The 22,248-nt window shown below is 37.4% G+C and overlaps 1 protein-coding gene across 1 annotated transcript; it reads left to right on the top strand.

Annotated features, from left to right (window-relative positions):
- The first annotated feature begins 17 nt into the window (after positions 1-17).
- On the top strand, positions 18-17,569 carry Ilk (integrin linked kinase). The gene is made up of 8 exons (XM_085960075.1): positions 18-291; positions 1,568-1,733; positions 2,940-3,124; positions 3,404-3,573; positions 10,750-10,895; positions 11,550-11,783; positions 12,626-12,814; positions 16,996-17,569. Exons 1-8 carry the CDS (start codon positions 203-205, stop codon positions 17,182-17,184), a joined length of 1,368 nt encoding a protein of 455 aa, XP_085816201.1. The 5' UTR covers positions 18-202; the 3' UTR covers positions 17,185-17,569.
- The last annotated feature ends 4,679 nt before the right edge of the window (positions 17,570-22,248 follow it).

Below are 22,248 nucleotides of genomic sequence, written 5' to 3'. Positions count from 1 at the left end.
TTGTCCTTCATGTAGCTAGTAACACTAAACATAGCATCCGCCATTGAAATTTGATAAAACATCACTGCATGTTTATTATTAAGTTTGACTTTTGGTTGTGTACGCCTCAAATTCTGTTTTTAAGTGCAATGCTGTCCATATAAGTTGTCTTATTTTATAATCTTCATTTTGTTTTAAACCGTCTGAATTACTTAATCTCGAAATGGAGGATATCTTTCATTGGTGCAGGGAAGGAAATGCCATGCAAGTCCGAGTTTGGCTGGACGACACTGAACATGACATGAACCAGGGGTAATAATGATGAGAATATTGCATTTATGATAACGATTTCTTAATGATAAGACAGGTGTGCATCATAATCTCATATTTCCGATATCGCAATCTCGATGCCTTACCTTATTTGGAATATAAGACACACCCACTGACAGCTGGTTCCATAACCGTGCCGTGACGTAATTCTAGAATAGTGGGAGTATTTACAACATTGCGGGAATATTTAAACATCTAAGTAAATATCTACGCCCTTTTATCAATCATTTTTTTTAAACTCGATTAACATTGAATTGTTGTCTATTAACATACAAAGCATAACGATCTTAGAAATCATCCTTGAGAAATGAAATCTGCCTTGGAAAAATTTGGAATTTTAAGACAATAAAATCACACCCACCTCTGAAGTTGTAGGTCGTGGGCTCGAATCTCGGCTCTGGCAAAATTCACATGTTGTTTTTCAATGTGTATTTAGTTCAACAGAATGACTGACCCAGTGAGTTGGACGAATGATTAACAACTGTTCCTAGTAAAAATTTGTGTAGACATCACTGTGTGGAAATATGCTCTGCCAAGGAGTGAAAATAGTAATTTACCAAAGAGATTTGAATTATTTTCACTGCACTAATCGAGATACTCACAAGTGCAAGAATTGTATAGAGACCACTTTCAGTTTGGGCTTACCTACACCTTAGCGATATAAAATCTTATTGGCTCCTAACCGATGGGCTGATACCTCATTGAATGCAATAGGCTGACCAATGAACGGGCTCGATTACCTAACAATATGCCATGAACTATGTTTGCATCAAAACTATGTGAATTTAGGTAAAAGTCAATCCTATATGTTAAATCAATGCTCACTGTGCAGTGGTGGCAGTGTTGCTATCTTTTTCTATGCTGATTATAGTACAAAGGCGTAAAAGTTGTAGTATTTCTGAAAAATATATAGTAGAGGAACATTTTTCGTCTTGAATCCTTTAAAATTATAGTATTTTGGTATATTTGGCATAAAATTATAGTATTTAACATTTTTTGCAAAATTAAAATTATAGTATTGTACTATAATTATAGTACGGTTGGCATCACTGAGTGGTGGCAGATTGTCTTTCAAATTTTCAAATCTCACATTATAACAAAATTAAATGGCTAACGGCCATTCCACTTAAAAACCTGTCAATTTGATTTTCACTCTGTGAAGGCACACCTGTGCTCCCAAGAAGCGGAAATGGTAATCTGTGATAAATTGTGTATCTCTTGAGCCTATTTGGTTTCAGCATGTTATATCTATTTACAGTGACGACCACGGGTTCAGTCCACTGCATTGGTCTGCCAAAGAAGGTCACTTAAAACTGGTGGAGTTGTTGATTCAGCGAGGAGCCAGAATCAACGCCACAAATCGAGGAGATGACATCCCGTTGCATTTAGCAGCAGCTCATGGGCATCGGAATATCGTACAAATAGTGAGTTATCTATCAACTAACTGTTCATCACGTTTGAGCAAAACTTGACAACTGAATATTTCAAACAAAATTATCTGAAATTTGTCAGCATCCATTATTATCATTTTTCACAAAGCAAATTTAGGCTTTTCACAAATATCAGTAGACTTTTTCTATATCGACATATACAGGTCATTGCATCAACCCTTGAGAATGAATTCTGCAATTAGTTGGAAATGAGAAGAAAGGAAAATCCACTCCGTGGTAACCCAATTACCAAGAAATACAATGAAATTAACACTCCAGCCGTAATCTTAAAACAAAAGTTGAGGAAACTATGCACCCCACAGTTTTAGCCTGAACTATATTTATTTGCATCATCGTACCCAAATTTTATTTGTTCGCCGATAGCTTTTAATGAAGCTGACTAGGGCAGTGGTATTTAAAGTGTGCACTACGAGCGATTCTCAGGGATGTGATAGACTAAAAATATAATTCTAATCTGAAATCATGCATCTATTCTCAAAGGTAATGATGGATTTATTTATTTCAATGTTTGTTTTCTTCAAATGAAAACAAAATTTAAACTGCTTTTCCCTTATCGCTACCGTTACCATTAATCCTTTATTTTAAAAGACAGTCTTTAGGTTTATATTTACTTCAATAACGTACATTAATTTGAAATTTTTAGATACATTACTTTTATTAAAACATTGAAAAACGGAAAAGTAATTGGTACCCAAAAATACTGAGCTAATTGACAAAGATATAAAGTCTCCTATGTTTCTTGGAAAAGCTAAAAAACGGTATCAATTGTCATTCTAAGTGCAAAATTTTTTTAGGCACCATAAAATGATGCAGTTTGAAAACCACTGGACTTAAGTACCGCATGGATTACTTCTTTTGGCTCGCCAGATGTAGTAAAGTATAATATTAGTGCATTATATTTGTAGCATTATCTGCTGACAACCAGTGACATCCCTAGGCAGAGTCCGCCTTTAAACCCCCTACCATTTAAAATCTAAAATTGTAGGTAAATTTATTAGAAGCCATGAAAATTTTAAACTTTCTTATGCACATACAAGGTGGAGAGAGATTACCTTTATCCATAAAATCTACCTGTTCCCACGGGACGTCACTGCTGATAACCAGTGCTTTAACACTATGCAAGGATTCGCTTTAACTGGTATTCTGCTAATTTGGTTCAATTCTAACATTTCATTTTAGCTTTTACAACAACGTGCTGACGTCAACTTTATCAATGAACATGGCAACACTCCTCTGCATTATGCCTGCTTTTGGGGATACGGCCAAATCGCAGAGGATTTGGTCAATGCTGGAAGTCTTGTGTCTCTTGCTAATAAGGATGGTGACACACCGCTTGATAAGACAAGAGGGCAGCTTTCTCAAAGGTAAAATATTGCATACGTCTGTAACTTCATTTGATTGCAATGTGGTTTAAACTGAGTTTTGTCCAGTTATTGATATTGGCTATTTTGATGACGAGTCTCCTCATTCTATTCTTCCACCGTAGCGCAGTCTTTATTCTCCATTGACATCTTTCTCCTGATAAAAGTTCCCGCTCACATTCTTGTTTCCAGTGTGCATTGAGAATGGCACATATAAATATTATTGTATATGAGAATACAATCGAACTACTTCTATAAAATCATAATTATTTTTATTTCAAGACTCTTGGACTTGGCCATGGAAGCCGGACAGGATATGAAAAAAATCCATTTCAAAGACCAATCATGGCTGGGATTAAAGACGAGAAGTCGAGACGCAACACTTTCACGGCACAAAGGCATCAATATCAATGAGCTAGCATTAAATATTCAAATTGGCTCCACACCTTCAGGTAATTAATTACATATTGAGCAAATAACTTTGCTACGGTAGAAGTATGGCACAGATTCCTCTCATTTGTGGTGTGCAGACGGCTGCATCAGCCGATGACAACATTGCCATTCTACAAGTTATCCTATTGCACTACAGCATTGACCAGGACGCAATATTAACCCGGCACCTGCCTCAAAAATCGTATGACGCACCATAACTACGCATGAATTTCATTATCGTCTTTGTTCTATACTAAAAAAAGCAATAAAAAATATGTCACAGCTCCAGTCGAGAACCCAAAACCATTAAAATAATTTCGACACACTAAAAAACCGTAATAAATCAGTTATAATATCAGAAACACTCGAACAAACGAATGCTATCCAAATTTGAAAGAACTCACCGTAAGACGCCATTTTGTAGCCAATAGTTAGAGCTCTGCGCGGTGTGTACTATTTCGACACTTGTGCATTACGTTCCCACGAATTGAAGTGTTACTAATTTTCAAGTGCATATCGATAAATCACATATTAATGTCTTCGGGTTGAGTCGTAAACAAATATAAAGGGGACCCTTTTAATATATTTAAACTACACAAACACTTAACTTATTGAATATTATTGATAAATTAACACGAACTCAGATATTAAAAAAAAAACAAATACAATAATAAACCTATTTTAAAATTCTTTTGACGTGTGATATATTTTAAAGCAAGGTGACAGACATAACGCAACATCACACGTTGGGCACATATAGCGAGAGAGTTTTGTTTTTTTCGGATTTTTTTTAGAATTCCCGCATACGAAACATCTCCTTCTAGGCTTATCGGTATTTTGTGTCGGTAAAATGTATTCTGGCAAATGTCCCGTTGCACTTTTGGGCAATAATCGTACGGGATTATCGCTAGTTGACGCTGTCGGCTTGGGCAGGGGTGCATTTGAAATTCTCACACAATATTTGTTCACTAATTGTTTTATTACACAGAGTTGAAAATCGCCCAATGTTTTTTTGTCACATTTAATAAATTTATATAAATAAAAAGCATTTAATAAATATAAGTCGATCATGTGGAATGCGACCTTTTTATACCACTTGATCGACTTTCTCATACACGACAAGTTGCTAAGCATCATGTCGGACTTATCTACCGTACCCATATTTTTGTTATAATCTATAACACATTTTGGTTTTTCGATGTTTTCGCCAGTTCTATAGTTCACTTTTCCCGTTGGTCCAAATGATGCATCGTGGAGGGTGGATAGCATGTGAACATCCCTCCTATCGTGCCATTTCAGAGCCAAAAGTGGACTATTGTACTTAGACTCGGTATCTCCCTTTTTCAGTTTGCTGAACTCTGGCATATCTTTACGATTTTTTCTCACTGTACCGCAAGCATTCGTTTTGTGAGAGTGAAGGTATTTAAAAAGCGCCGGACTCGAATACCAGTTATCACACCATAAGGTGTGACCTTTCCCGATGTAGTCTTTCATTAGCGTTGTCACTACCGCACCGGAAATACCGAGATTTTCATTGTCTTGTATGTCAGTCCCTTCCCCACAATAAATTATAAAGTCAATAATATATCCTGTCATTACGTCACACATCACAAACATTTTTATTCCAAATCGATGTCTTTTGGAAGGAATGAATTGTTTAAAAATTAATCTACCCTTAAACACGATTATGCTCTCATCTATGCAAAGATTCTGACACGGTATCATCGTTTCCCTAAAAATTGTTCTTGTGTGTTCTAACAGTAATCTAATTTTAGCTAGTCTATCATTTGAGGCGGTCACACTAGGATCAGAAAAATGAAGCATTTGTAAAATAAGTTGGTATCGATTTCTAGCCATTATTTTCCCAAAAATGTCTGCATGCAGGTAAGGATCGGTACTCCAATGTTCCTCTATCGACGTGTGCTTATTTCGAGTCATCAGCATTGATACGGCAAAAAATGTATACAACTCCGGCACTGACGTGTCTGTCCAATTGTGTGATCGCGATTTCGGTCCAAGGTCTCCCGCACTGTACGAATGGTTAAAAAATGTATTCGTTTGGTTCACTATTTCCGACATTATATTTTTATTCAAAAAATGTTCAAAGAAAAGACATTCGGGAGAGGATTCGTTCAAGTCGTTCGATGTCACGCCAGATCGACAATCATTGAATTCGTGAACTATTGGAATATACGGGCCAGTTCTCCACGACCGCAAAAATTCAATTGGCTCGTCAGAGTCCGTATCGTCGACGTCATGATCAGTCTCATGCTGTTCCAATTCCTCTTCCGACATATCATAATCTGAGTCCAATTCCTCATTAGTACGCACATTTTCTTCCTCCATATTTACGCACTATAAAACTATGAAATGTTTTTAAAATGTTTAACTACAGTATTAGGGAACGCCAAATCACAGAAACCATTAAACTCACACACAATAGTTATTGATATCAGTATTAATTTTCACATTCACTAAAATGGGACACGGTAGACAGTACAAAAAGTATTTTAAAAATCGCGGTAAAATAAAATCATACGTTCAATAGTTAATCATGCCAGTTTTAATGTGATAAGTACACCAGACAGCAAAAAAAGTATTTATCAACGATTGCGGTAAATATTCAACTTGTATGCGATAAATACAATCCCGCGCAATGGCCCGCTCGGTTGAAAGTCTGTCGTATACTGCGCAGTCGCGGCGCGCAGTTCAAACTGATTTCTGTCGACCGGCAAAACTTGGCCGTACGAATTGGTTCGAAACTTTGGTGATTATTTTATATTTAGAACCAATGCTTTTAAAATATGTCATAGGTGGCAGGAGAAGGACAAATCAGGCCAAATTTACGTGAAAAAATCAGTCCCGTATGATAAATATGGACGCGGTGACATCGATTTATACACATGCGCATTGCGAATTTGGCCGATTTGTACAAGGTGTGTGACATCGGCGCCGGCCGGGTTAAAAGATTACTTAATATTTACCTTAACTTGTACAGTCTAGATAATTCTGACAAGGGTTCATTTACCACAGTATGTACGCAATTAATGCAAATTGGCTGATTTCTTTGTATTTATATTAGGCACGAAGAAAGCAATCCTTCGAAATCTATAATTTCAATGTATGAAAATGGCTAACACCGCCCAGTGGCACAATAAAATCGTGGGTCGGGATGTGAAGTCAGATAAGTCACAAATTGTCATTTTGAGATATAGCAAAAACAAACTTCAAAAAATTCCCCACATTCCCCTAATTATAGTTATGTTTTTTTATGAGTAACAAAGCAAAGTACATGTAATTGCCTTTCAATTATATGTCCTAGAAGTATTCTAACTATTTTGTTTCATTAAAATTTAATTGGTTTAAAAAAAAAGGGAATTCACTTATCTGGATTTGCACAAAAAATGATCGACTTACCTTACTACGCACAAAGTAATATTATTATTTTTTCATGTAAATCCGACTAATATTAGCAATAAAACACACATTTTATACATAAATCTTATTGGTTTATTGAACAAAATATTATATAAATTTAAAATTTGAATTTTTATAACTTATTTTTTTTTTTTTTTTTTTCCGACCATGTCCGATCCGAATAGGATCATATGGGCCTCCACAGAGTAGAGGTTTGTATTAACAGATTTTTTTTTTTACGAGAAATGGGTGTTAGCCACTTGCTCAACCTATTAGGTCCATACCCTGACTCACACACATATTGAAAAACAATATGTGTACTTGCCAGACCCAGGATTCGAACCTGGGACCCACGGCATGATAGTCCAACGCTTATGCCGCGCGGCCACCGTGGGCGTACCTTATTTTTACTTTAATGTTATTTAAGTAGTGAAAAGGCACACACACCTGAATATTATAAAGGTTCATCGTTATCATTAAACTTCAGTACGGATTTCTTCAATTGTATCAGGTTAAATATCCCTGACTGTCTCAGATGTCTCAAGTGACTCATAAAATTCTCTATAATAAGGTGAAATGTATGGAAGTAAGTCTATCAAATCTTTCGTCTTGTCTCGTCTTATATATGAAATTTGTTAAAATGCAGTCGTCTCGTCGAGAGTTCTTTTAAATTTCACTATTCCCGGTTCGTGTTTGTTGAATTAAAGCCACTTAACATCTCTCCAAACAAACTTATTCCCATATGTGTCTATACGATACGAGTAGTTAAAACAATCTGCACGAGTTATTTCAGTGACTTGAAAAGGATTTTTCTTTGCAGTCTCGCATATTGATTTGGCCTAATCATGAGGATGTTCGATCGTTCCACCAAATGTCTTTTTCTTCTTCTCAATTATGCGATGGTCACTATCGCACTCCATATGTGTGTGGCCAGGGACTAAAATTTTTTAATCAATTTTGTTTCAAGTCTCGGAATGTTTCACTGCTATCATGCACATTACAGCTACGTGGCTATTTTTGTTTTGACCCGCACATATATCGGAATACATGATCACATGCTTAATATTATCATGTATCCCCTTGGTTAAGTATTTGAACAGGCATGCAGCGATATCGTTAGCTTCTCTATTAGCAAGAGCTCATGGCATACAAAGCAATATCCCTGGTTATTATCACAATCATGCACTGTCAAAATGTCGTTTGTAAAAAGCCAGGGAACTTTCAACAACTGGTGTGGGCATACATTGCTGTATGTCAAATGTTACAATTTGGCAAGAGGAATCTTGCAAGTACTCTTTATCACAACTCTTAGCTGAATATGCAAAGTCAGCTTCGTCATGATATGATGCTCTTTCAATTCCTCACGATTTTTATTTCTTTCTTTATCATCGGTGGAATTCTTAATTTGTATATACATTTTTGGCAAGTATCCTTATTTAGCCGTTTGAATGTTAAGTTCATGCCATGGAATATTTCTGCGTATAAACGAATATTGATGGGATTACAGCTAATACTCTTCAAATATTGAGAATACATCACAGTTATTGTCAAATGTGGCGGTAAGTATTTTCTGACAGTCACATATGTGTCTTTGCTATTTGCCTATCTTGTTCGCTATCTTTGTTTTTAGGGATATTTTTCCTCTTGCATCTTCTTGAATGAGTATACCGGAAGCAGTCGCACGTTTTTTTTCAAAACATGTTCAAAAAAATTGTGACTTTCACTTAATGTTTTTAATGTACAACCTTTACAAATTGGTTTCCGTAACAGTACAACAGTCAAGTAATATTGAACTGTTACTTGGTGAAAATTATGTTTTCCTGGTTCGCTTTGTCTGATACGACTTTTTTCCATATTCATAACTTTCATTATAGGTACCTACATTGTAACTTTTGCCAGTAATTCGTGCAACTTCTTTATCATTTCTGGAGGCTTTTGTATCATTCTTTAAGTTACGTTTTTGGTGATTATTTCTTCTGAATCGAGAACGAGGGTCATAGCTTAAAACAACGTTGTGATGTGTAATCGTGGAAGCATTATTTAAGCATGAAGGGTGTGGTTCTTCAATGTTGGTAAATTAAACTAATAATTTTTGAATATCAAAATCAGGATGTTTTATGCTACGAGGGTGGGTCAATAATTCCTTAGAAAAAAGCATTAAAACAGTTTTTATTTTTGTATTTTTTTTTTTATTTCTCAACATAATCTCCTTGGAGCTCAATACACTTGGTTAGACGTTTCTCAATTTTTTTTAAACCGTCAGAAAAATAAGTGTTCGGAAAGTCCTCAAAATAAGCATTTGTCCGATCGATGACTTCTTCATTTGAAAAAAAACGTTGTCCACTTAGCCATTTTTTTAAGTTTGGGAAAAGGAAAAAGTCACTGGGGGCTAAATCATCAGGGCATTTTGTAATGTGATATATGAATCATAAAACAACTAAAAGAAATATCAGAATTTAAAATGTGTCATAAAAATAATGTTTTATTATTTTTATGACCCTCTTTGGTCTCAAGTTCGACAGCAGAGCAATTATGACTTGTGAGTTATTAGGGTATGGCATAATTATAAACAATGCCAGACACTAAAATAAATGTTAGTCACCACCCAACACACAGTGAATATAATGCTTCGTCTACATGAACGAAATATGACGGGAAAAAATTTTGAATAAATCGTAAATTTGGTTCCAAACTTTCGGCCGATGGATCGGCCCAGATGGAGTTTTCGCATAGGTATGGTGGGCCGAAATATCGGCCCCGTGGGAGTAAAAGGGTTAAATTCATTTAACCAGTTATAAATAGTTGCAAGTGAAGGAGCAGATATGCCGTGAACTAAATCCAACTCATTTTTTATTTCCTTTGCTGTTAACCCTTTTATATTAAAATGTTTAATAACAGCTCTAAACTCAATTTTCTCCATTTTCCATTTTTCCATTTTCCACAAGCAATTTTTTTTTTTAAATGTACGAGAAACACACAACAACCCGACCAATCTGATTGAAACTTCGCAGCATACTGAATCGGTAGTGCCGCTGCATGAAAACAAACCGCTTACAGTACTAGTCGCGCCACCTGTCGGCTTTTCTAAGGACTTATTGACCCACCCTCGTACCATATGAATCGTCAACATACAAGTTATTGGAGTATGTGGTTGAACCTAGAAGCAAGATTATTTGTTTGGATATTGTTTACGTGTTTTTAGAGTTGAATAAATCAAATTCGATAAATTTGGTATATTTTTTATAATATACTAATAATACACACACTTATTTATATAAGTCATAATTTATTAAAATATGACTATTTTACTAACGTTCTGTTGTTATTTTTTTTTCAAAATTTCTCAAAATATCTTAAAAAATTCGTTAGATTCACCAAGATCATGATGGAGTAGGTATGACGTTTGAAGATAAGCCAACCATGAGTAGTAAGGTAAGTCACACAAAACGTTGACTTATCTGACTACTCATGTGACTTAACTGTGTACACACCCCGTAAAATAAAAAATATGTTTTGACTGAAAATGCATCTCGCTAATGTTGAGACGTACGACTTATCTGACTACACAGAACGAAAGATTTTTTTTTTTTAGTATAGTGGCATTCATATCTCATTTTTGCTGTTTTGTGACTTACCTGACTACACATCCCGACCCACGAAATGTTCACCATTCCTTACTTGAACTGAAATAATTCTGAACAAAGCGTATTACAAATCAATCTGCTCAAAATGGTTAGTAAATTTTAAAGTATATGAATGATGTAATAATATTTTCACAGGAGACACGTGGCGGGGGCGTTGGCAAAAGAACGACATAGTGGCGAAATTCTTAGCGCTAAGAGAAATGACGCCTCGTGTCCAACGAGACTTTAATGAAGAATTCCCGAAATTGAGAATATTCTCTCATCCCAACATATTGCCAGTTGTAAGTTGATAGCACTTTTAAAAGTATTACCAGAAACATTATAGGTATACCTATTTCAAAATATTCTTTTTTTCCTTTGTATGGAACATTTTATTCCTGAAATATTTGATAGGATTAATTTAATTTATGGATGTGCCAAATGCAATTTTAGATTAATCATGTTGAGTGCATGTATAATACTATACCGATGACAACATTGCCATTCTACGAGTAATTGATAGTGGTTAAGTTAGGTCATTGTGCAGGTAATTATAAAATATGACTAAGGCATATAAAACCATTTTTCTCTTGTGGTTTGGCATTCTCAAATCATTTTTATAAAGAATCAGTATTCATTTATAAAATGGGTTTATCACTTCATATTCACAATATAAAAAAAATATTTACAGCACGCAATTCGCTAGCATGGTGTGTTTTATCAAGTACGAGTACCGGAATTTACATTTTAGTCTATTATTGACAAATGGTGGGAATAGAAAAAGAGTAGATTTATTCTGTATTTTAATTAACTTACCGACCTATCAGTCGTTACATATTACATATTTTTTGAGCTAAAGACTAGCTGGATCAACAATATAATAATTTATAAGTTAATTTCAGTCTCTGTTATAATATATCCACGTTCTAACATATTTATTATCTTTGCTACACCAGGTAGGGTGCTGTGTGGCACCAAACAACTTAGTAGTCATTTCCCAGTGGATGGCGTGGGGTTCACTGTACAGCCTGCTCCACTCGGGTGGGGGCGGCGGGCGAGGTGGCGTGGTGGTGGATGCGGGAGCCGCTGTGCGCCTAGCGTGTGACGTCGCCAAAGGAATGGCTTTCCTTCACTCCCTCGACAGGGACAAGATTGTACCTGCCTACCATCTCAACAGCAAGCACATAATGGTATGTACATATTTACAAACATCAGTTTTCTTTTCTGCCATCAACTACCTATCAATTGTTATTTTAAGTAAATTTTAATGATGGGAATATGTAGTTGAATGCATGCAAAAGTCAAGAGGTTTGAATGTACAATTTATATATTGAATGAATTTTATAACAATCGAAAACAATTCACCTTGCGTAAATACGGTAGCCGTGCGGCTTAAGCGTTAGACTATAACGCCGTAGGTCCCAGGTTCGAATCCTGGATCTTGCAAGTACACATATTGTTTTTCAATTTGTGTGTGAGTCAAGGTATGGACCTAATAGGTTGAGCAAGTGGCTGACATCCATTTCTCGTAAAAAAACAAAATCTGCTAATACAAACCTCTACTCTGTGGAGGCCCATATGATCCTATTAGGTCGGACATGGTCAAAAAAAAAAATATAGTTCATTCGAAACACTGAATGAAGACAGGCTGATTGATAAGAATACATACTGAAACTGAGATGTGTAGACAGCCCTCTATAACATGATAATAAAGGGACAATTTTCATAGATATATTTCTCACAAATGACCAACCATGAAAATTGTAATTTCGTCATGGAGTGTGACGCTGGAAATGAAATTGTAAACAATCACACCCCATGACTTGACACCCTAATTTACACTAGATAACAAGTCTACTGATAATTTTAAAAATCTTAAATCTTGACTTTGTTATAATAGTCGTGATTACATTTCATACAAATTTTTTACAAATGATCTTTCGTTTTAAATCTTCAATCTGCCATGCCAATTTTACTATGGCAGTCTGGTACTGAATCATTTGTTACTTGACACTAAATATGTTCAATACAGATTGATGAAGATCTGACTGCTCGCATCAACATGGCGGACGCAAAGTTCTCATTCCAAGAGAAGGGTCGCATTTACGAACCGGCGTGGATGGCGCCAGAGGCTCTGCAGAAACCTGCCGCCAAAAGGAATTGGGAAGCAGCGGACATGTGGAGCTTTGCCATTTTACTATGGGAACTGGCAACCAGAGAAGTATGTTATCAATTAATTTTGTAATGTAAGGAAATGAAATAAATTTTTGATTTACTGTTATTTTGACATGGAATATAAAAAAATATTTTTAATTCAGATAGGCTCTCGAATTTTTCTTATGTGCAATAATCATTTTATAATTAACTATTTCTTTTATTCAACGAATAATTCACAAGATTTAAGAATGTAACATTCTAATTATTGAACATACATAATTGAAATGACCAATAGTTAAAATTTGTCGCAATTAGTATGTCACTGCGTAGCATAGAGGTAATGCGCGGATGGGGCATAGACCCGGGAGATGCAGGGTTCGATTCCCTGCCGGGGTGGCTTACGTTTTTCAAAAAAGATTTTTTCTATTGGTTATAATATATTTTCGCAGAAAGTGTTTTTCAAAATTATGTATGTTCAATAATCATTTTATTTCTTATGAACTTTTTATCTCAATTTGGTCTGAAATTTTAGTGTAATCTGTTTTTTATAAAAACGCAATTTGGTATTGGCTGCCAGCAAAGTATATTTGATGAGAATGCACTGTATTTTTTATTCATTTTCGTAAATAATATTATATTGATGTAAAAAATTACTACATACCACATTAGGGTCTGGGGTTTAGTGGGAGAGCCATTGTTGTTCATTCCAATGCCAAGTTAAAGGTCATACATAATACTATAAGGGTTAACAGCATCGCTGCCTCCGGCTCCGATCGGAGCCGCCTGTATAGTAATCACGAAATTGTCATTATTTCACTGGCACTACCATTGAGTGATTTATTTCTTAGCTGGCATCGTAGATGAATACGTTACCGATATTTTTCGCTAGTTGGTTTTTAATGATTTTATAAACATAAAAAGTTTTTTAGTCAAGTACGCTACTGTTCTAAGAAAATATTAATTGGTCTTCATATTAGTGTTAATTAAGTGGTTGCTTTGAAATTTGATACTTTTCATAACATGGTGAACACCAAATCTCATAAAATCAATTAGGGACACCCCCCCCCCCCCCCCCCCGATAAATTTCGTTATCTCAGGCCATAAAAAATCCATAAAATAAATTTCGTAACATAATAATATTTTCGAGCATTTTTCAAGGGCCTTCATTCACAAAACCACTTGAATGTTTTCAATGTCTTAAGTACTGTGAAAAATCTTATAATTTACGACTTGTTATAACAAATACAGTTCAAGTTCAAGGGCATTGCCGCCGGCTCCGATCGGTGACATTATATTTAACTGCCGTATTGACATGTTTATCTATTTAAAAAATATTATGAATATAGTCATCACTTGTTTTCATCTACCTTGACCTAATTTTTACGTTTTCGTGGAATTGGCACATGGGGTCAATTCTATATTATATACTAGGCAGCGAAACTGTTAAGAAAGAAAAATGTGTGATGATGAATAATCATGAAAAGAGAAATATAGACACTTATGCTTATTTCTTTATTATATGGTTATGCCACAATAGTTTTAAATTGACATTGCATTTCACTTAATATTATAATCCTTAAAGATATATGGCACAAACAATATTGGCACAATGGAATTACATAGGTATATTGATTCATTTCAATAATAATATTCAATTTCAATGTTTCAAATCCACTCAGACATGTTGGATTATTGAGCCATTTACACATATAAAAAAGAAGCTCTGATAGGGGAACATGTAAATTCAATATAGGGATATAAATATATTACCATATTGTGATGATCTTCCAATGAAAATATCAAGTCTCAATTGCATTAGTATTTATAAGTATATATTAGTCAACATTCTAGGTTACTGTTACTGCAGAAGTTTTATCATTTTCAAATTACATAGTATAACAGCATAAAAAATATAACATGAGATTGAATTTCTAAATATAGTTTTTATTAGGTACTACAACTTGGCATGCCCGTTTAATTCCATTTTGTCTCCTTTAAAAACATGGCAAAAAGCATTACAGAGATTCCTATTTATCAGACAACTATATATGTCTATAATAAATATACGGAGATTCAAATTATAATATGCATATCCTATGAACTATTTGACACAATTATTTTTCCTATCCGCAAACTGAAATGAATAATCTACTAGTCTCATGAATAGTACTAAACTTTGGCTTTTTTAATCTCGGTATTTACACAAACGATTACATAACTGGCAGGCTTATCTTATTAAAATAACCAAGCTGAACAACTTCAAGCTTTACTGTGTTAGAAATAAATAAATGGAAACAAACAGAATTATGGAACTCAATTTGGTAATTTTTTGACAACAGTTTTAAATCAATGACACATAATATTATAGAATATAGATATTCTATGACTAGTGGGTACATCTCTCTATAATTAATTCTCTTTACGCACTTTATACATTTAAATAAATAATGTTAGAAGCTGATGATCCGAATTATGCTGTGATAATCGGATCACTGATGAAAAGATCCTTCAGAGGATATCATCAGATTGTCTGAATAATCAGGTTTCTGTGGAATTTAAGTATATTTATATATATATACATACATAATATTATAGTCAAACTACATATAGGTATTCTTTGACTTAAACTACATTTCACACTGATCAATAAGGTTTTTCAATTAGATAATTTTAGATGAAACTCGCCTTATGACAAAAGTGTAGAAATGTAATTCAGTTGTTGGTCAAGGAATACATTCCTCTATCATACTCTATTAATACTTTTTTGGAATTAGTTTTGGAGTTCATTTCCTAGCATCAGCGAAAAAATGTGTGTATTGTCTTATCGAACAATGTAGCATTTATTTTGGCAAATAAATTTCTTAATATTACATTCTCATATCAATTTTCTATCCATTAAAGCTGGGCAATGATTATTTTACCCAACAATATTTTTGGTTGTCATGGCATTAATAAATGAAGGTAGGATATTATTTCAGAACACCAAACATCATTCTATTCTCTCATTTAAATTTTTTTCGAATGTCTTTCACATGCTACGCGGACTTCCAGAGCAAGGTCTGTGAAATAATCTTACGTCACGACATACTAACATTTACATGACAAACGCCTGTGAATAGAGAAAAATTGGATAATTCAGAGGTCGGCAGCCAGATCGTGGAGCCGTTTGACTTGCTCGATCCTTTCATCGTTGCTCTTGAGCCTGGTCTCAGCAATCTCGATCTGGTCGGTCATCTGCAGAACAGAGATGCGATGCTGGAGGGCAGCTATCCGCTGCGAGTCTTCGGCAAAACGAATGTTAGAGAGCATCTGCTCGTGGCCAGCGGCGCCCAATGCATCGCGATACTTTTGTTCCTGCTCTTTCTGTTTGCTCAGCAGACCTCTCACCCTACGCTGCACAGCGTCCAACTCCTCTTTCAGCTCCTTTTTCTCCTCATCCTGTCGCCGCAGCTGGTTGGTGGACACCTGCACTTGTGTCTCCAATTCCATCACCTTGAGGCGCAGATCCTTCAGCTCGGCCAGCGTCTCTGTCTCACGGATGCGGGTGCTCATAAGCTCCTCCTCTAACCGCTGGGCGTCTACGGTCCTGCTCTCCCACGCCCGCATGATCTTCTTAGGGGTGCTGAGGACACCTGCCGCTGTCTGCCCCTCCCGCCGGTGCTCCTGGAGGTGTCTCATCCACGAGTCGGAGAGGTCACCGACCTTCCTCTTGAGCTCCTTCAGGGAAAGTCCGGCCTCGGCCTCACGCAGTTTCACAGCAATGAGCTCCTCCTGTAGGTGCGCAACACAGTTGTGGACAGCCGCCTCGTGCAGGCGTTTCTTTTCTTGCTCCAAGTCGGCCGTGCGGGCCCTCAGTTCCCGAATGGTGGCCTCGTTTTCTGCCTGGCACAGTCGCATTTTGACTAACTCTTGCTGTAGGCACTCAGCCATGTCGTCGCAGTAGGTGGTGCTCTCCCCGCTCCCCTGTGGCTTCCCGTCCCGGGCGGCCAGGGCGCGCTGCAGTTGCCTCTCGGCCTCAGCCAGTTGCCGTTGAAGCCCCATCTGAATCTCCCTACCCTTGGCGCGGGCCTCCTGCCCTCCCACCCCGGCCAGCCGGCCTGCCAGAGCGGCCCCTTCTTTCTCCAGCCGCTCCACCAGAGCCGCTAGGGAGACATTTTCCTCGCGCAATCGGCTCAGTTCGTTTTCCATTATTAGAATCTTTATTCGTCAGGACGAATATTAATATACAATAATTATTCTGTTCAGGTGCCTTTCGCCGACCTGTCTCCGATGGAATGTGGTATGAAAGTGGCCTTGGAGGGTCTGCGCATCACCATCGGTCCAGGTGTCGCCCCGCACGTCTCCAAGTTGATCAAGATCTGCATGAACGAAGATCCAGGAAAGCGACCCACCTTCGAAATGATTATTCCGATTCTGGAAAAAATGAAGCGTTAAGATCGTGACAAATCGAATGTATTTAACTTATTAATCTTTTATCGAAACGAAGTTTTATCAGAGGTGAAAAGATGTGCATATAATTTTTGATGTATATTTTTTTAGTCATAAGTATAATGTGCCTTATATGTTGCCATTGTTATTTTTTCTAACAAAAAAAACACTAGCAGCGTAATTTATAGAAGATATATAATATTTTAAGCTTTACTGATTAACCAGATGGTGATTTCTGGTATAAAATGACAATGCCTTAATATCAAATAAGATATACTGTTTTTTTTAACAAAGATTGTATTTATATTTTACAATTATTTTTTTGTAATGAAACTAATTTATGTCTAATGTGTTCATGTTCAATAAATGTTAAATATACCTGTTTTACTAATTTCATGTGTTTTATTCATATTAATATCATTTTTATGTAACAGCAATATATTTATTTTTCCATACCATTAGCATACATCACGGAATTAAAAAAGTTTATTGTTTATTCACTGTCGATCGGCGTTTGAGTTTTACAACGGACAAGGAAAAAGACACTGATGTTTATGAACTGACATTCTCGCAGTGTCTGATGATCTCTTTGAGTTTATATATGAGATCTTGCAATTGATTAACGTTACAGACGAAATTGATATCGTCCCGTTCGCCGCACTCTGTCTTCAGCTTGATGGTGTACTGTAGTCTGTTTTCGTTCTCGAGGGCCGACGTGTTCGCTACCAGGTCCAACTTCCATTCGACGTCGACGATGTGTGGCAAATGAGCGTCGACATTGCCGAGGTTCCTCCGGAGAGTGTCCACTGAAACTTTATTCGACCCCCCTAACATGATGAACGGACGCGAAATAATAAAATGAAACAAAAAAAGTATGACTCTACACAGTTTTCGATTTGATTGAAGCCAATATTAAAACGACAGTATGAATACCACTTGACAAATTGACAATCATAGACAATATTTGACAGCTTCGCCGTCACCATAGATTAATATATACATATTATTATCTATGAATATATCTTTGCCCGTTGCCGTCAATCTCCATGGTTAAAATACAGCGGAAAACGCATTTTAAAAATAGCCGATAAACTGGATTATTTGTTAGGTTAACCTAACCTAACCCAAACTATCAAATAATCCAGTTTATCGGCTATTTTCAAAATGCGTTTTCCGCTGTATCCGCTTTAACCGAACAGTACCGAAAAAATCATTGTATTTGTTTCTTTTATTGCCAAAAGTCCGAGGACTCCTCTGCTACTGATCAACGAACGAATAAAAAGTTGAGCTGTGAAAAGTTGCCATTATCGTAATGTCTTCCGATAATCCTATAAGTTTGTGTTATTTATATGTAGACTTGCATAAAATAATATAGCAGTGAAAACAACAAGTTTTAAGTTTTCTTTTATGAATTTCATAAATACAAATAAAGAAAATAATTGATAAATCTCTCATTTCCAATGTGTAAATTAACAAGTTAATCAATGAAAATGTTTAAAACAATGAAAGGAGTTTTACCTACCATTAAAACTCTTATTATTCTTGTTGACTCTGAAGTCCCTTGAGATGTTGATCGTATTTTTTGCCTTGTGTTCTTCTGTGCTGGCCCTTTTTTACCCCTTTTTCTTCTCGATTATTTATCTCTCTGGTTGCTCATCTTGTTTAGCAGGCTGGCAGGACTGACGCTTCTATCGGAAGCGTCCTTTGTCTCTGCTTATTCAATTTGATATGTCTCAAGGAAACCAGGTAGGTGTTCTCTGGACTTCAGAGTCAACAAGAATAATAAGAGTTTTAACTATAAAGTTAAAACTCCTTTCATTATTCGCTATTGACTCTGAAGTCCCTTGAGATATCTGTTTGTATCACCTGGTAAAGCAAGATAGATCCTGCAAGATAGGGTAGATGAACCTAACATGAGAATTAGGTATAATATCTCCTTGCTTTTAGGCTCAGTGCACCGGGCTGAACAGAGAGGTCAACATATTTTGTTCCCCCGCTGTAGAAGTCTCTGTGTCTATCGGTCTCTGGTAAAATGTTTTAAAAGAAGCTTCTTGGCGCCAATTACCTCTCTGCAGGATGTCATCTGTGGGGTAATTCTCTAACCAATTTAGAGAGGCGACTGCTGATCGAGTACTGCCTGGTGATTCCTGTACCCCTGCATCAGCGAGTACTGACTTCACCCAATTCCCGATGACTGCTAGAGTCGCAGGTTTTGCGGGGCCTCTTGATGAGATAAATAATGCCGGAATATTACCATCCTCTTCTCTTCTCTCATTGGAAACGCAGATAAGTTTTCGTAGCCAAAATACTGGATCGATGTTTTGGCAACTGGAAGCGCTTAATTTCCATCCAGATTGGTGGTGCCTTGATGTGTATGTCTTGGAACCAAACACTGGCCATAGAATTATATGGTCGCCATTATCGACTAGGCTATTATCCGCTACACTGAGTAGGGTAAGGTCATGAACCCGTCGTCCCGATGCGAATAATAATAATATAGCTGTTCTGCGTGAAACTTCATATAGGTTGTATACTAGTGATGTTGTTTTCTTGAGGTAGTCCACGATTATTCTTGGACCCCAAATCGGTGGTTTTGTAGGTCTAGTCTTGCGGGTGGATATGGCTTTTAACATATGACGCACTACTATGACGTTACTGCTGATGTCTTTACTGATCATAGGTTTGCAAAAGGTAGCTATGGCTGACTTATGTACAAGAATAGTGTTATATGAAAGACCTTCCATATTGTATAAGTGACTCAGGTATCTAGCCACTTCAATCGGCTCGGGGATATTATAGCTTATCGTGTTGGCCATGCACCATGTCTTCCATTTGTCCCATGCAAGTTTATAGGTCTTCAAAGTGGATGGTCGCCAGCCGGAAGTGAGAAGTGATCTATCCTCTACCGACCAGCTAGAAACTAATAGGCCATCCATGGACTGAATCATGTGCGGTTTCGAACCATGTGTCATACTTAGCTTATCTTTTCTGTTCATGGAAATATATTTTCACAAAGTATGTTATAAGCATCTGATCGTATCCGTTTATACCATACACTTCCACTTATAAATTTAGTGAAAATATTATATTTTATAACAAAAATCATAAGTTTAGTATGGCACACGGATCTAAGCCGCATACGGTTTCAGTCCATGGATGGCCTCTAACTCTGCCCACCCGAAATTATCCATAACTGGAGTGATAGGTCCCGGACTTGTGGAGGTGGATGGTTTGTCACCGTATCCACTAGAAATGACTCCAAGTGCGGGATCGGGTAGGGGGGTTCCAGTGATCTCTGCTGTAGTTCTGCACTCCAAAAACACTTCTTCCACCATGGGGCCACTAGTAAATATGTACCCCTTGCCATGTTCAGGTGTGCCAATACTTGTGGAATTAGATTTGGTGGCGGGAATATCCAGGCTAGTTTGAAGTCCCACTGTCGACTGAAGGCATCGTGGAACAGTGCAAGGGTATCGTTCGGATTTCGTGAGGCATAAGTTGCGACAACATGGGCTGTGTTGGACGCGAACAGGTCTACGTCTAGGAGTGCCCATCTTTGAAATAGAGGAGCTGTAGCCGCCATAACTAGGTGCCATTCTGGGATAATTTTGCTGCGTGAAAGATGGTCTGCCACGCAGTTGTATTTTCCTGGAAGGCATTGTGCAGTCAATGATATACTGGCCTGGTTGGCGATTTCCAGAATCTGTCGGCAAAGACTTAGTAGGGTTGCGGACTTTGTGCCCCCTTCGTTGTTGATGTAGGCCACCACTGTTTTGTTGTCGGTTTGTAGGAGTAATTCTGATCCCCTGAGCGTTTGCTCCTGGAGTTGCATGGCTGAGAGTACTACATACAGCCCTTTTCGGTTGGAGTGCCACGTGGATTGGCTTTGTGTCCATGTACCTGATAGGTGGTACTCGTCTAACTGCGCTCCCCAGCCTGAATCGGCTGCGTCTGTGGTGAGGAAGTGATTGTAGGTTGCCCTGTGAATCTTTCCTGAGGAGCCTACCGCTCGAATCCACCACATGATGTCCTATCGAGCTTGTGGTAAAATCGATGTTGTTTGGTGAGGGTGGCTCCTTGATAATTGAGCGCTCGTACGTTGTAGACGTCGGCAATGCAACCTTCCCTGTGGAGTGACGAAGGTTGAAAGTTGAGTCGCCCGAGGAGGCGTTGGGCCTGCCTGAGCGACCAACGGCCTTTTTGGATCTGCAATTGCAGGTGGTGACGAAGCGATGTGCACTTCTATGTTGATAGATATTTTCGATTGTTGTGAGTATCCCACGTGATACCCAAGAACTCCCGCTGGTGGCTTGGAATCAGACAAGATTTTTTCTTGTTGATTATCCAGCCTAGTGCCTGCATGAAATCTATCATATAAGTCAGTTGCGACAGAAGAATATCTCTGGACTGATTTGCCATTAGAAAGTCGTCTAAGTAAGTGACGATTCTCATACCTTTTTCCTGGAGGTGTTCGGCCACCCAGTTTGTTAATGAGGCAAACAGTCTTGGTGCTGCCGACAGTCCGAACGGAAGGCATGTGAATTGAATGAGTTCTATTTGGTAAACTAGCCGAAAAAATCAGCGATGTTGTATAGCTATAGGTACACGTAGGTACGCTTGGCTTAGGTCTATTTTTACTAACCAGTCTTCTCTTTGCAGGAATGTTGGGACCTTGAAAATGGTGGAACAATTTGAACGGCCTTGGTTGTAGGAAACCGTTTAGGCGTTTTAGGTTGAAGACGGGTCGTTGACTGCCGTCTTGCTTCCTTACTAGGAACAGGGTTGAGAGGAAGCTCGGAGATGGTTCTGCCGATTCCAATACTCCCGATTTCTACAGTTCCGCGATTTGTGAAGTGATCTCCGGCGATTGTCGCGTTTGGAAATCCTTCTGGAATTGTACGGAAGGCATTATTAGAGGGGGTTTCTATAAACGGAATATGGGTTACCATTATTATTTTTAATAATGGTGGTGGTGCACCCTTGGCCTGCCAGATTTCCTGGAAATGCTGGAGGCGTCCCCCTGTGAACGTGGTGAGGGAGACCCGATCACCTGCGTCTAGGGTAAGTGCC

Source organism: Rhyacophila brunnea, unplaced genomic scaffold (genome assembly GCF_057557595.1).
Source record: "Rhyacophila brunnea isolate RB1 unplaced genomic scaffold, BYU_Rbru_1.0 scaffold_9, whole genome shotgun sequence".
Classification (NCBI taxonomy): Eukaryota; Metazoa; Arthropoda; class Insecta; order Trichoptera; family Rhyacophilidae; genus Rhyacophila; species Rhyacophila brunnea.
Note: the sequence above shows the minus strand (reverse complement) of the source record. Positions and strands in the feature narration are given on the sequence as shown.

Coding starts and splice junctions, on each gene's coding strand:
- Ilk (XM_085960075.1), top strand. CDS start 203: ATGGAGGATATCTTTCATTGGTGCAGGGAAGGAAATGCCATGCAAGTC. Junction 11,784..12,625: donor TCAACAGCAAGCACATAATG/GTATGTACATAT, acceptor TGTTCAATACAG/ATTGATGAAGATCTGACTGC. Junction 12,815..16,995: donor GGGAACTGGCAACCAGAGAA/GTATGTTATCAA, acceptor TATTCTGTTCAG/GTGCCTTTCGCCGACCTGTC.